Source organism: Melopsittacus undulatus, chromosome 11 (assembly GCF_012275295.1).
Source record: "Melopsittacus undulatus isolate bMelUnd1 chromosome 11, bMelUnd1.mat.Z, whole genome shotgun sequence".
NCBI lineage: Eukaryota > Metazoa > Chordata > Aves > Psittaciformes > Psittaculidae > Melopsittacus > Melopsittacus undulatus.
In genome coordinates this window covers 23,857,667-23,870,225 of record NC_047537.1, presented here as the reverse complement: position 1 = coordinate 23,870,225, position 12,559 = coordinate 23,857,667, and the positions used below count along the sequence as shown (strand labels likewise).

The following is a 12,559-nucleotide window of genomic DNA, read 5'->3' as shown; positions in this document are numbered from 1 at the left end:
CCGCGTCCCTGGGAGAAGAGGCAGCACAACAGCCGTGTTTGTGCCCGTTTAAGGCAGAGTTCCTACTAAACTGGGTTCCTAAACCACAGCTGTCTCCTACACACACAGGATTAACAGCTCCCGTTTGAGGAGAAACACCGAGGCAATTGGCTGAGCTGGTCCTCACCTTGTGCCTTGGTGCTTCCTCCTCCCCAAGAGGAGCAAGCCCCTGGTTCCCCTCCGCCTGCAGCCCCTGCACTCTGCCCCACAGCCTCGGTGATGGAGCCCAAGCAGGCAGGGGAACCTCACGGATGCCACCTCGGTAACAAAAGGGGAGCTGGGAGCTGGATGGAGAAGGCAATTTGATACGGAGGAGATGCTGACAAGGTCCTTGAGGGCCGGCAGGGAACGGGGTGGACGGCAGGCGCTGAAAGGCAGCAGAGAGCAGCTCTGCTCTCACGGCTGCCGCCTCCTCGGCTGCCTGCAGGAACACACAGGGAGGTGCCACCAGGAAGCCGCCGGTGCTCACAGCTCCAAGGAGACCCCATGGGCTGCATCCGGCAGAGACCAAGCACCGCCAACAGCAGCCAAACCCCACCTGGTTCCCTTGGCCCCCGGAGCTCCAGGCACCCACCGAGCGCAGCTGCCCCTCACGCCGCGTCCGGCCCCGGCACCTGCTGGATCCGGCGGCTGTGCAGCACCTGCGGAGCCCCCTCCACGTGCAGCCGCGTCTCCAGCGCGCTCCGCAGGTCGTTCACCTTCAGGTCGGGCAGCGGGTTCAGGCCGATCAGGACCCCGGCGCCCCGCGCAGCCTCCCCATCCTCCTCCTCCTCCTCGGGAGGCAGCAGCTCCCGGCGCCGACGCCGCAGGTCCAGCTCCGCCTGCAGCTTCAGCTCCCGGTTGGGTTTGATGTCGTGGTCCAGCCTCTGCTCCCCCGGGGCAGCTCCTTGCTCCGGCTTTGGGGCGGGAGCGTTCTCAAGGGCTGCTTTCTTCTCCCCATCATTTGAGGCTCCTGTATCCCCATGCCTCTGCTTGCTCCGCAGCCCATCCTGCGGGTCCTGGGCCGCATCCAACACCTTATCCCGAGGAGCTTCTTCCTGCACGTCCCCTCTGGCAGCTGGGTCCTGCTGCCGCCTGCCACCGCCCTCAGCTCCCGCAGCATGTGCAGCTCTCGGGTGGTGCTGCTCCCTCTCTGCCACACTCCTCTTGCTGGAGGAGTCCTCGGCCTCCACCTGACTCAGTGCTTTGGCTTTAAGGTCTCTTCCTGAGTCTCTTTCCAGACTCTTTCCTGCTGCTCCCTGAACTTTGGCAGCCCCGAGCTGCTCTCTTTGGATCGGAGCTGTCACTACTTCCACGGCTTTCAGGGAATTATTCTTGTTGTGGATGTCTCTTGCAGCTTTGGCTTCGTGTTCTCCTCCCAAATCCTCCACCAACTGCTTCTTTTCTGGGTGGCTTCTGGCTGCTGGGACGTGTTGGGTATCCCTGTGCAGGGGATCCCTGTTCTCCGCAGGATTTTTAGCACCTTTGTCCTTCTCCTGTGGCAGCACCTTCCGCTCCTTGGGAGGCACCTCTGGAATGCCACGGCTCTTCCCAGCCTCCTCCTGCTTCCCCACAGTCCTCCTGTGCTGCTCAGTGGAGTCAGGCTCCCTGCCCGGGCCTGGCGCTGGCTGCTCCGGCAGCTTCTTGCTCAGCACCTTTGCAGCAGGGTCCTGCTTGATGCCGAGGCCCTCGTCCTCCCTGCTCCTGGAGAGGGGCACAGCAAGCTCCTGCTGCGCCTCCGCTGCAGAAGGAAAGGACATGTCCGAGCTTTATCTTACAAGTGTGAGATTCCCACCTCCTGCCACAATGGGACACCATCAATGGCCATGTGGGAGAAGGAGGGGAGCAGGGGGGAAAGCGTTATCCCTGGGCACAGGGGTTGGGAACCCCACCACAGGCATGGGAATGGCTTTTGTGTGACTCTGCCATATGTCAAAGGGATTGGGATTTCTCTTGGTCAGATTGCCTACAAGAAACCTGGAGAGGGGCTTGGGACAAGGGCCTGTAGGGACAGGCCAAGGGGAATGGCTTGAACCTGCCCGAGGGGAGACTGAGCTGAGCTCTTAGGCAGAAGCTATTCCCTGTGAGGGTGCTGAGGCGCTGGCACAGGGTGCCCAGAGAAGCTGTGGCTGCCCCATCCCTGGCAGTGCTCAAGGCCAGGTTGGACACAGGGGCTTGGAGCAGCTGCTCCAGTGGAAGGGGTCCCTGCCTGTGGCAGGGGTTGGAGCTGGAGGAGCTTTAAGGTCCCTCCAACACAAACCAGGCTGGGATTCTGTGATGTTACAGCTGCTTTGAGCAGGGATCCACCCGTGGAGGGGCTGTGTTCTTTGACAATGTCCTTACCTTGCTTTGGCTTCTCCTCTCCTCCCTCCTCCTGCCGTTGCTGGTGGATCTCCTTGTGCTGCTCCTCAATGACAGCCAGCAGCTTTGCCTGGTGGTCAAGCAGCTGCTTGTGCTGTACCTGCTGTTCTTTGATCACCTGCAGCAGCACGGCATGGTCCAGCAGCTTCGCCTGCCCAGCGTCTAGAAAAGGAGGGGAGAAAGATGTAAAGCAAACAGAAGTATTTCCAGCCCACCCCAGGGCCCCTGGAATTCCTTCTCTGCTCCACTGGGTTTTGAAGGGGGTTTGGTCACTCCAAGAGAGCAACTGACTGCTTGAGATGTGTTTATTCTCTGCACTTTGCTCACGATAAGCAAGCAAACAGAAGGCATTCCCACCATCCTGCTCCCGGACACTGCCAGGCCCGGCTCAGCATGGGAATGTTTGGGATGAACACCCAGCAGGCAAAGGTTGAATCCCAAGATCAAAGCATTGCTGCAGAGAGCTCTGCAGACACGTGCACCTCCTGCAGCACCCCTCTTCCCCACACACAACAGGTGATGCTATCTCCCACCTTCTCCTTTGATCCTGGGGAAACAGGCCTCAGCCAGCGCCCTGGCTGGATGTGAATGGGCACTCTTCACCAAACCCATGGGAACCCACTATAAACTCTATGTACCTGAGTTCCTGCGGCCCAGGGCAGCCACAGCAACAGTGGCCCCACTGGGGCAGCTGTCTGCAGAGCACCCATGCAGCACTGTGCCCTCTGCCTTGCTCCTGTGACACCTTCCCAGCCTCTGGGTACAAAGCTTAGCACGGAGCAGAGGAGCAGAACAGGCTCAGGGCATGTCCTTCATGGGAGAGCATCCCCAGCAAGCCCCACATAGACTGAGATGGAAAACCCTACAGGAGCTCAGGTCCCTTCATAGCCCTTGAAACATGATGAGCCCTTGTAGTCCCTATCACCACTAACTTCTTATACTCAGTTTTTAAAGACCCACTGCAACACAGAATAGAAAGGAAAGCAGTGGGAACCCAAGAGGTAACCACCATAAAAGGAGAAGATCGGGATATGTCCCCCAGGAGCAGAGCCTGGCCCATGTGCTACAGCCTGGGCCTGTGGGGTGATGCTCCCCCCACTCCCCACTGTGCTGCCAGCTCCCTCCGCTTCACACCAGCCAAACAGCTTCGTTCCAGTCTCACTTGTGCCGCTGAAGCCGGGAGCAGCTGGGCCCTGGAGCCAGCGTGACTCAGGGCTGCCCCATGGGACACATCCTGCCGGCTGGCACAGGAGGTGACTGCAGCCCAAAGCTATGCGCTGGCAGAGCCAAGAGCAGCGCCGGCTGGCACCGTGCGGCAGAGGAGCCCTGAATCCTGCTCTCCCAGCCCTGGCTCCAGCGCCTTCCCCTCGCTGCACAGCCCAGGGTCACACTCACCCTCCCGCTTGCTCTCCACATTCTCCTGTTGCTTCTGCTCCGTGTTTCGGACCTGCTTTGGCTCCAGCTGATCCGCTCTGTCCGGAGGGGGCAGCTCCTGCTTCTCACCTGCAGACCAACAGACCCTTTGCTGTCAGGAAGGACACTGCAGCAGCAGATGCTCCCTCAAGCGGCTCCGCATCCCGGTGTCCCTCCCTGCCCGAGCCCGCAGGGTTTACATCCAACCCCACAACTGCAAGGGAAGCAATAAAACCTCTTTAACAACGCAGGAGGGTGGCAGGGAGCCAGCCCAGCCACCTCAGCCAATTCAGATGCAAGCACGGTTCTAAGGAGCTTTTCCCCGGACACTCAGCAATGTGTTACCTGTCAAGCTCTCCCAGCTGGGTGTCCCCAGAGCCAGCCTGGCACCTGACACTGCCTGGGCTACAAACAACTGTGACAGATAGCACAGGAGCTGTCAAAGCCGCCAGATTCCCCCTCTCCCCCAGCAGACGGGGGCTGTGCAGCTCACGTGCTAATCCATTGAAACCAGACGGCAGCACTGGGATGGAGGCAGCAATAACCACACTGCCCAGTCTCTGGAGGGGGATTACAGACCAAGAGCAGTTTGTGCAGTGGAAGGTGCTTACCAGGCTCCGTTTCCTTCTCCATGGTCTTTGCGGCCTCCTCTGCTTTCCTGGTGAGCTGGAGCTTTGTTTTCTCGCTGTCACCTGCAGCCTCAGCTTCCTTCTCACCGGCCGGCGCAGCAGCTCGCGCCTTGGCTTCCAGCGCCTGTTTGTCTGCCTCCAGCTCCTCGTATGGCAGCCTGCCACCCGGCGCCACCCCCTCCAGGACGTTCCTTGGATGCTGAGTCCCTCCCTGCAGTTGGTTCCCAGCAATCGCTTCCTTCCCTTGGCTCAGGCCAAGGGCTCCTTCCTGGGGACTGAGCCCTGCTGCCTCCCCCGGCACTGGCTGAGCCGCACGGTCACTGCCTCCTCCAGGAACAGCCTTGTTCTCGTTCGATTCCTCCCGCTCCCGCCCCATGTCCACAACCACTTCATCGTGTGGGATGGGCGGCTCGTGGCGATGGGCTTCCCCCACGGGCAGGGCAATCCCTAGAGTGGGAGACAGGCAGGGTTGGGGGGCTTGAGACCCAGGGGAGACAGTGAGAGGCAGCAGTTCGCAGTACACCCAGAACCCTTTGTCCATCCTTCCTCCTCAAGAGGCTGCATTCCTAATGAGACTCAAGAGCATCAAATACTAAATCACCTTTAGTCCACCAGGCAATGAGGGGAGATCAGGATCTTTAGCTGAAATAGGTGTACAACCCACACCAAAGCTGGCATCACCTCCCCAGGCTCCCCGTTACCTTGATCTGGACGGTCAAGCTGCACTTTCTCCTCCAGCTTTCCTCTCTCCTCCTCCTCTTCTCTCTTGGGTACCTGCATGGGCACCTTGATTTGTGGCTGCTCCATCTCCTCCTTCTCATCCAGCAGCTTGGGTTTATCACGGTCATCCTCTGCCTCCTCCACGGCCGGGTTCTGGTCTGCAGGACAGTTCATTGCCCGTGGTTACACGCACCTGCCTTGTCAGCATGGAGCAGTCGCTTTGCTGCAGCCCCTCCACCGCCACAAGCCGAGCTGCCCGTGTCCCTCCAGCGTTGCTGGGGAAGGGCCGGGGCTTTTGTTCGGGGTTGTTTGTGCTCCCTGTGCTGGGTTTCATGGAGCTGCTGGGGTGGAAGCTCGGGGGCTGGGATGCAGGCGGCTGCCGCTGCCGCCAGATGGTAGCATCCTCCCGGCTGGCCGGACCCCCGAGGATTGCAGGCACCGAGCTGCGGTCCACACCGAGCTGTGGTCCACACCGAGCTCCAAAGCCGCTCAAACCCGCTCTTATTTCTCGTTTTTCCTCCTTTTTTTTTGCCCCCAAGTGTTTCCCAGCCCTCTGAATGCCGCTCAGACAGCGGGGGGAGGAGAGCTGCAGGACCCCGTGTTGAGGAATGGGCTTAAACAGGCGTTAGGGGAACCTCCTGAGGGATGCAGGGGACCCTCCCCATCTCCCTTGGAGATGGGATGTTTCTGAGAGACACATCCCAGTCAAACCAGTTACTGAGTTAGCGCTGGAGGAACCACGTGGAATCCATGGCATGTCCCATGGGCCGGGAACGGCCCTTTCCAACCCCAGGCGGGCAGAGGACAACCCACGCAGCACACACAGGGAGTGAACCTTCCTCAGAGGAGGAGCTCGGGTTGTTTCCCAGCACTGAAGCTGCTCTGCAGACTTCTTTCCGTCCAACAAACTCCGAGAAACAACAACAACAAAAACCTCTCTTCTGTAACCGAAACATTCCCAACTCTTCCCCCCCATCCGCCCTCCCCCAGGCGATTTCCTTTGGGGAATGAATCCCATAAACATCTCTCACTCTCCTCCTCCCCCTCCGCAGGGCTGGTGCGATTTATGACGAGATGAACTCATGGGAAAGAGATTGCCACAGCTTCAGCTGCGTGGGCCTTACCCCAGCGCGGGGGGGACCCAGAGCAACACCAGCACAAGATCCTGGCCCGGGGGGGTCCGTGCCAGAAGGACCCAATGCCTCTCCAGAAACCTGGAGCTCCACACCCCGCTAAGGGGACGTGCGCTGGGGCTGGCACGACTTCAACCTGGGTTTGGGAGGAGAAAAGGGCTTGGATGTTGTGAGAACTGAGCCTGGTACCCACGGGTCCCTTCTCTCCATTGGGGGACTTCCCAGGGTTCAGCAAGTCAGGGCAGGACGCTCCTCCTTGCAGGAACCCGTGCCCAGCCCTGGACGGGGGCCCTGGGAAGCAGGAGGCTGAGGCCGGGGAGGGGAGCGCTGGGCCCGGCTGCGGATGTTCCCAGCTCAATCCTGGCCCCTCTGCAAGGAAACGTTATTGACTCCACTGGAGGAAAGTTCTGTGTTAATTGGTTCATGAAGCTGGGGACGGCTGCGCTTGGAGCCTGTCCCGGCGCTTCTGGAAGCCACAGATCCGGAGAACTGCGGCACAGGCGGTGACATCCCCGATGCAGAAGGGAGCAATGACCCAAAGGGAGACTGAGCAACCTGGGCTAGCGAAGGGTTCGAACTGGATGAGCTTTAAGGTCCAGTTCAAACCATCCCATGACTAGTGCTCAAGAGGGGAAATTAAAGGGAAAATAGGGGGAAGCTTCCCACACAAGTGGGAAATGGGGGAGTTAAAGGCAGAATTACCCCTGTGTGCATGGCAGGGTTTGACCAGGGGACCCTGCAGCAGGTGAACCCCCTCCATGGGCCCAGGACACCCTGAGGGGCTGCGGGAGGCCCCGCTGCTGGGAGAAGCATCAGTTGTAAATCAAGAGGCAGCTGCATGTTCCCCATTCCTGCAAACAATGCAAAGAGGAAGACCAAAACAAACACAGACAAGAGCACAAGTCTCCACGCCATAATAAGACAAAGTTGCCTCGAAGCCATCATTTGCTCAGCAGGAAACAAAATTAAGTTCATCATCAGGGCGTGAATTAACGACCTCTCACGCTGCATGGAAATCTATAAGGGGCTCGATGTGGTTTGCAGAGAACAGTTTTGCTCAGGATGTGTAATAATCGCTCTAAACGGTCTCGTCGCCCTCCAGTCCCTTTGGAGAGCGTTCCAGTAATGCTGCGCCTCTTAATGTTTTATGAGCGGCGTTGGACTTTACAGGCAGAGGCCTGAGAGGCTGTAAAAGCTTTTTGGCTCCCACCCGCAGGCCCTGGGCAGCACCGGAGGCTTCGCTCTGCCCCGGTGCTCCCGGTGCTGTGCGGCAGCTCCGCTCACACGAGGGGAGCTGGGGCTTTGTGCTTGCCCGTGTGTTGTGGTTCACCAGCAGCCTCTCCGGGCTGCAATAAAATGTTGTGATCAACGAGCTAAAAGCTTCCCTCCCTCCTGCTCCTGGTTCCGACAGGAGCAGTGGTCCCAGGAGGGCGTTCAGCCCCTCCTCACACACAGCTTTCCTACGGCTGTCGTCCACCGCAGCAACAGCCGTGGCCACGAGTGGTGTCTGCACACAGAGCTGCTGAGATGGACCCCTGTGCAAGGCCTGAGCTGAGGGTAACCTGGGAAGGCGCAGGGATACATGGGAAGCTCCATGATGCTGAGTGATGCCCAAGCATCATCCGAGGCTGATGAGGGACACAGGGTTCAGGACCTGCTGGTGCTGGTCCAGCTCCGAGCAGTGAAACTGAGCGAGAGCCAAGAGCTCGTGCTAAGGAAAACGAAGCAGAACAAGCAGGGCAGAGGGAAGGGGGCAAAGGCTGCCCCTGACCATGCTGAGTGGGGCAGGGATGAGCCATCCCTGGGGAGCCCCACACAGCCCCCCCGGCCCAGCTGTGCTGCCAAGAGCCCCCCCGTTCCCCTGAACCGGTTACAGATTTCACAAGGTTATCGAATGGCATCACTGAAATTAGTTCACAGTTGTCTCCTGACGCACCCGCAGTAAAAACGAACCCAAATTACAAGAGCTGAGAGTTCCTTTCTGTGTCACAGGCACTATTAAAAGCTCGCTCGCACAAAGCACCAGGGAGAGCGGCTCCTGCAGCTCCAGGCGCGGTGCAGAACCCACGGCTCACACACGCCGGTGGGACACAGCCTGCAGCCACAGAGCTCTTTCTGGGGGCAAACCCGCAGCTCACACAGGGGGGGATGGAGGAGCCCTCAGCACCGGGAGCCAGCCCCAGCCCCGAGTTTCACCCATGGAACACGGAGCACCACTTGGCAGGGCCGGAGCAGGGTCCCCAGCCCATGGGCTCCTCGGAGCACAGGGCAAGGGCACTCTTGCACAAGGAGAGTGAATCGGGTCTTTGTTACCCAACGTTGCACAACACCAGAGTGAGAAAATGCAGCGGCAGCGATGGAGTAAGGAGCTGAAAAATATGAGAGAGTGTGAGTGCAGCCCCGGCCCCGGGGGGTGCTCTCCAACACAGGAATTGCCTCATTAGCTTCTTCCCTTCTTTTTTTTAAATGGATAATTGCCTTCATGAGCTTTCACAGGCAGCTTAGCAACCTTTTAACACAGGCGCACACGCGGCAGGAGCGGCAGAGCCCCTCTGAAAGGGGTTTTATACCTTTCCCGAGGAGCTGCTGACAGTAAACCTCAAGCAATACAAGCAGGGGCTGTAATGGGCACTTGGGTGTCGTTAGTAAAAACACTGCTCCGAGTTTGCTGGTCAATACGTGTTCACATAAAAGGGCAATGTTCTAATATTCATAATCCCAGGGCCCACAGGGCAGGGTTTTAATGAAAGTCTGTACAGTTCTGGTCTGCGCAACATCAAAGAGCCCAATAAAGCTCCTCTCGCATGCTGACAGGCCAAAGGCCCCGCGCAGCCCCCGGCTCTGCCGCGACCGGGGGGGGGAATGGGCACGGAAGCTCCGGCCACCCGGGAGGGGGCATGGAGGCACCAAGGGAGACTCCATGTGCTCCTGGTGGAGCCCCACGGGAGGGATGTGACCCAGATGTGTGGGATGAGGGCACCCAGGTGATGGGGGCAGGCACATCCTGCACACCCTCAATGGCAGGATGCAGCTGCTGCCGTGTTTTCCAGGCTGCAGGCTCCTGCCTCGGCTAAACAAGGCAGTGAGGATGAGGGGGGAGCAGCGGAGCGGGAAGAAGGGCACCATTTAACGCCTCTCATTGCTAGTCAGGCCGACATCCTGCAGAGGCACAGGGAGGCACTGGTCCAAGGCACGGGGCAGCCCCACGTCTACCACCCTGCAGTCATAGAACCCCAGCCTGGTTTGGATTGGGATGAAGGGACCTTAAAGCTCCTCCAGCTCCAACCCCTGCCACTGGAGCAGCTGCTCCAAGCCCCTGTGTCCAACCTGGCCTTGAGCACTGCCAGGGATGGGGCAGCCACAGCTTCTCTGGGCACCCTGTGCCAGCGCCTCAGCACCCTCACAGGGAACAGCTTCTGCCTCAGAGCTCAGCTCAGTCTCCCCTCGGGCAGGTTCAAGCCATTCCCCTTGGCCTGTCCCTACATCCCTTGTCCCAAGCCCCTCTCCAGGTTTCCTGCAGCCCCTTTAGGCACTGGAGCTGCTCTCAGGTCTCCCCTTCTCTTGTCCAGGCTGCCCCAGCCCAGCTCTCAGCCTGGCTCCAGAGCAGAGCTGCTCCAGCCCTCGCAGCATCCCCATGGCCTCCTCTGGACTCATTTTAGGAGGTCCTTGTCCCCCATTCTCTGCCTGACTCCACCACCCCCTGCACCATCCTGCTCCCTGTTCCCAGGGGACATGACACCCAGTCCAGAGCCAGCAGCCCCAGCTACAAAAGGCACCAAAGGCAGCAGACACTGGGCACACGAGGAGCTGCACAGCTCCTCCCTGGGAAGTTTACAACCCAAGAGCACTAAAACCACCTTCCTCCCTTCATCCAGCAGCAAGTCCCAGGCAACAAGGGTAATGCTGACGAGCTCCAGGCGCACACGGTGGGGACGGCAGGGTTGCTGCACCACACGATCATTAGACATTGGCATCCTGCTCTGCCAACCTGGCTCACACGGGGAAGAGATTTAGCAAACTCCAGCGGGCACCATCCTTTATGGGACTCCTTTATCCCCCCCACCACATGTACACGTGTCATTAGTGACTCCTCCTGAAACAAGCAGCTGCTCTTTGGCCATTACTGCTCCAAAATTAACCAAGATGGAAGAATTCAATTGCATCCCTCCTCCCAGCCCTGCTGAGCCTGCTCGATTAAGGGATTGAGAGCATCTTTTGCTCCAGAGTTCACGGGCATCCCAGTGCCTCCGAAGACGCACACGCCTCGTGTAAACCGTGAGCACCAAGGCATAAAAGCCCCTGCAGTGCCAGGGACGGAGCAGCCCAGGAGTGAATGTTATCGGCGGCAGCACCGGTATCTCGGCAGGAGCACAGCCAGCAAGCAGGAGGGAGGATAATCCCCAGGAGAGACGGCCCCTTTCTCCCTTCCGTTCCCAATCACTGCGAGGATATTCCAAGGCCCCCAAAGAACAAAACCAGCAAAAGCAAAGCAGGAGCAGACCCAAAGAACAATGAACTAAAGAGCAGGAGAGAGCCCTGTGCGAGGGGAGAGAGGGGTCAGGAGACACCTGCCAGCAGTGGCCTTGCTGGGAGCCTGCAGCTGGGCAAGGGAGGGATCGCCCATAATTCCATCAATGCTCCCGGCAAACAAACAATAAATAACTGGGACCAGTAAAGAGAGCTGAGGCGCAATCACAGCCCTTGTCAGGGCCAAATTTATATCCTCAGCACCAAAAAACACAGGCACTTCCCATAAATTTACATACCCCTGAGCGCAGTGAGTGGCTGTGATTGGAATGGTGCAGAACGCGCCGGCAGGAAGAGGGAAAGCAGCCCTGGGTGGGCACTCGGAACCAGGGAATGGGTTGGGTTGGAAGGGACCTTGAAGCTCCTCCATCCCCAACCCCTGCCACAGGCAGGGACCCCTTCCACTGGAGCAGCTGCTCCAAGCCCCTGTGTCCAACCTGGCCTTGAGCACTGCCAGGGATGGGGCAGCCACAGCTTCTCTGGGCACCCTGTGCCAGCGCCTCAGCACCCTCACAGGGAACAGCTTCTGCCTCAGAGCTGAATTATTACCCCCAGCAGGGAGATCGATGCTCACCCACAGTGGGGACATCAGCCCCTGCACCCCCCTTTCCCATTCCTAAAGAACAACTCCCACAAGGTACCATGGGAGCCTTCCCAGAAAGCAAAACTGCAGCCATTCTTGGGAAAAGTCCCCAGGATGTTTGAAGATGCACAAAGCTGCCTGGAATTGACCCTGCTTCCATCACGAGCTTTTTTTTATGTATATATATATAAAATATACACATCTAAATTGAAGAGGTGGAGCTGGGAGCAGTGCTGGGAAGCACAACTCAAGCAGACACATACCTGGGATTTTGATCAAATCCTGGTCTATTCCATTCTCCTCTCCATCCAGGTGCTCCAAGCCCATCGCCTCTGTCTTCACAGGGGGGTCCTCTGTGGCAGACAAGGTGGTGTAGGTACTAATAACCAGTATTCCCAGGCCAATCCACAGGATAATCTGCACAATGAGCAGAGCTTTGGTTAACACAGTGACACAACCAGGAGTGCTCTCTGCAGCATTCTACATGCCAGCAGGGTCTCCAAACAGTTCCAAGCTTGATGCAGTTACACACATCAATACAAGGGAGAGGAGGGACAATTAAGAGGCCTACAAGAGAAAACCAGTGGCTTTCAGCTGAGGTTTGTATTTGGATGTGAGGATTTACAAATGGAAGTTTCAGATGCTGGAAGCTGTTGAAAAGGCAACTCCTTTATCAGAGAGGCTCAAAGCAAGCAGGCAGATGTGAGGATGGGCTAATGCATGTGGCAGACACGAGTCCAGCTGCAAAACCTCATTCCCTGGTATTTCCCCATTAGAAGAGCATGAGATCAGGTCTGGCTGAGAACAGAGGTGCCCGACCTGTTTACAGCCCAGAGAGGTTTCCAAGGAGCTGTTTAAAACTTCTCAGCTTTTCAAAGCAAGGCGGAGATGCCCACACACGAGTCCTGGAGCTCAAGAGCAGCAGGAAGGAACTCACTGACTTCCAGAGAGCTGGGACCAGGCAGAAGAGAACAGAATGCCAGGATCTGGGTCCTGCAGGGGGAAGGGCTCCATGAGCAGAGCAACACCCAGAGTGCTGCTGCTCCTGCCTTGGGCTGTCATACCAGGAGAGGACCACAGCCTGGGGGACTCAGCCTCTTCCCCCCAACTCCTTACCCCACAGCGCTTACTCCAGGATGCCCAAACAGCACAACAAAAGGATGCTGCTCAGTGGG

General features: G+C 58.3%; 1 protein-coding gene across 2 annotated transcripts in view; it reads right to left on the bottom strand.

The window, feature by feature from the left end:
• Nucleotides 1–113: 113 nt before the first annotated feature.
• The window catches only part of SLC38A10 (solute carrier family 38 member 10), a 32,063-nt gene continuing 19,617 nt past the window's right edge, over nucleotides 114–12,559 (bottom strand). For both annotated transcript variants that reach the window (XM_034067422.1, XM_034067423.1), the window contains exons 11-16: nucleotides 11,648–11,801; nucleotides 5,123–5,299; nucleotides 4,404–4,868; nucleotides 3,775–3,882; nucleotides 2,362–2,541; nucleotides 114–1,759 (exon numbers count right to left, since the gene is read on the bottom strand). In XM_034067422.1, coding sequence (XP_033923313.1) covers nucleotides 630–1,759; nucleotides 2,362–2,541; nucleotides 3,775–3,882; nucleotides 4,404–4,868; nucleotides 5,123–5,299; nucleotides 11,648–11,801 — 2,214 coding nt within the window. In that variant the 3' untranslated portion in view covers nucleotides 114–629. The remainder of the gene's footprint in view (nucleotides 1,760–2,361; nucleotides 2,542–3,774; nucleotides 3,883–4,403; nucleotides 4,869–5,122; nucleotides 5,300–11,647; nucleotides 11,802–12,559) is intronic.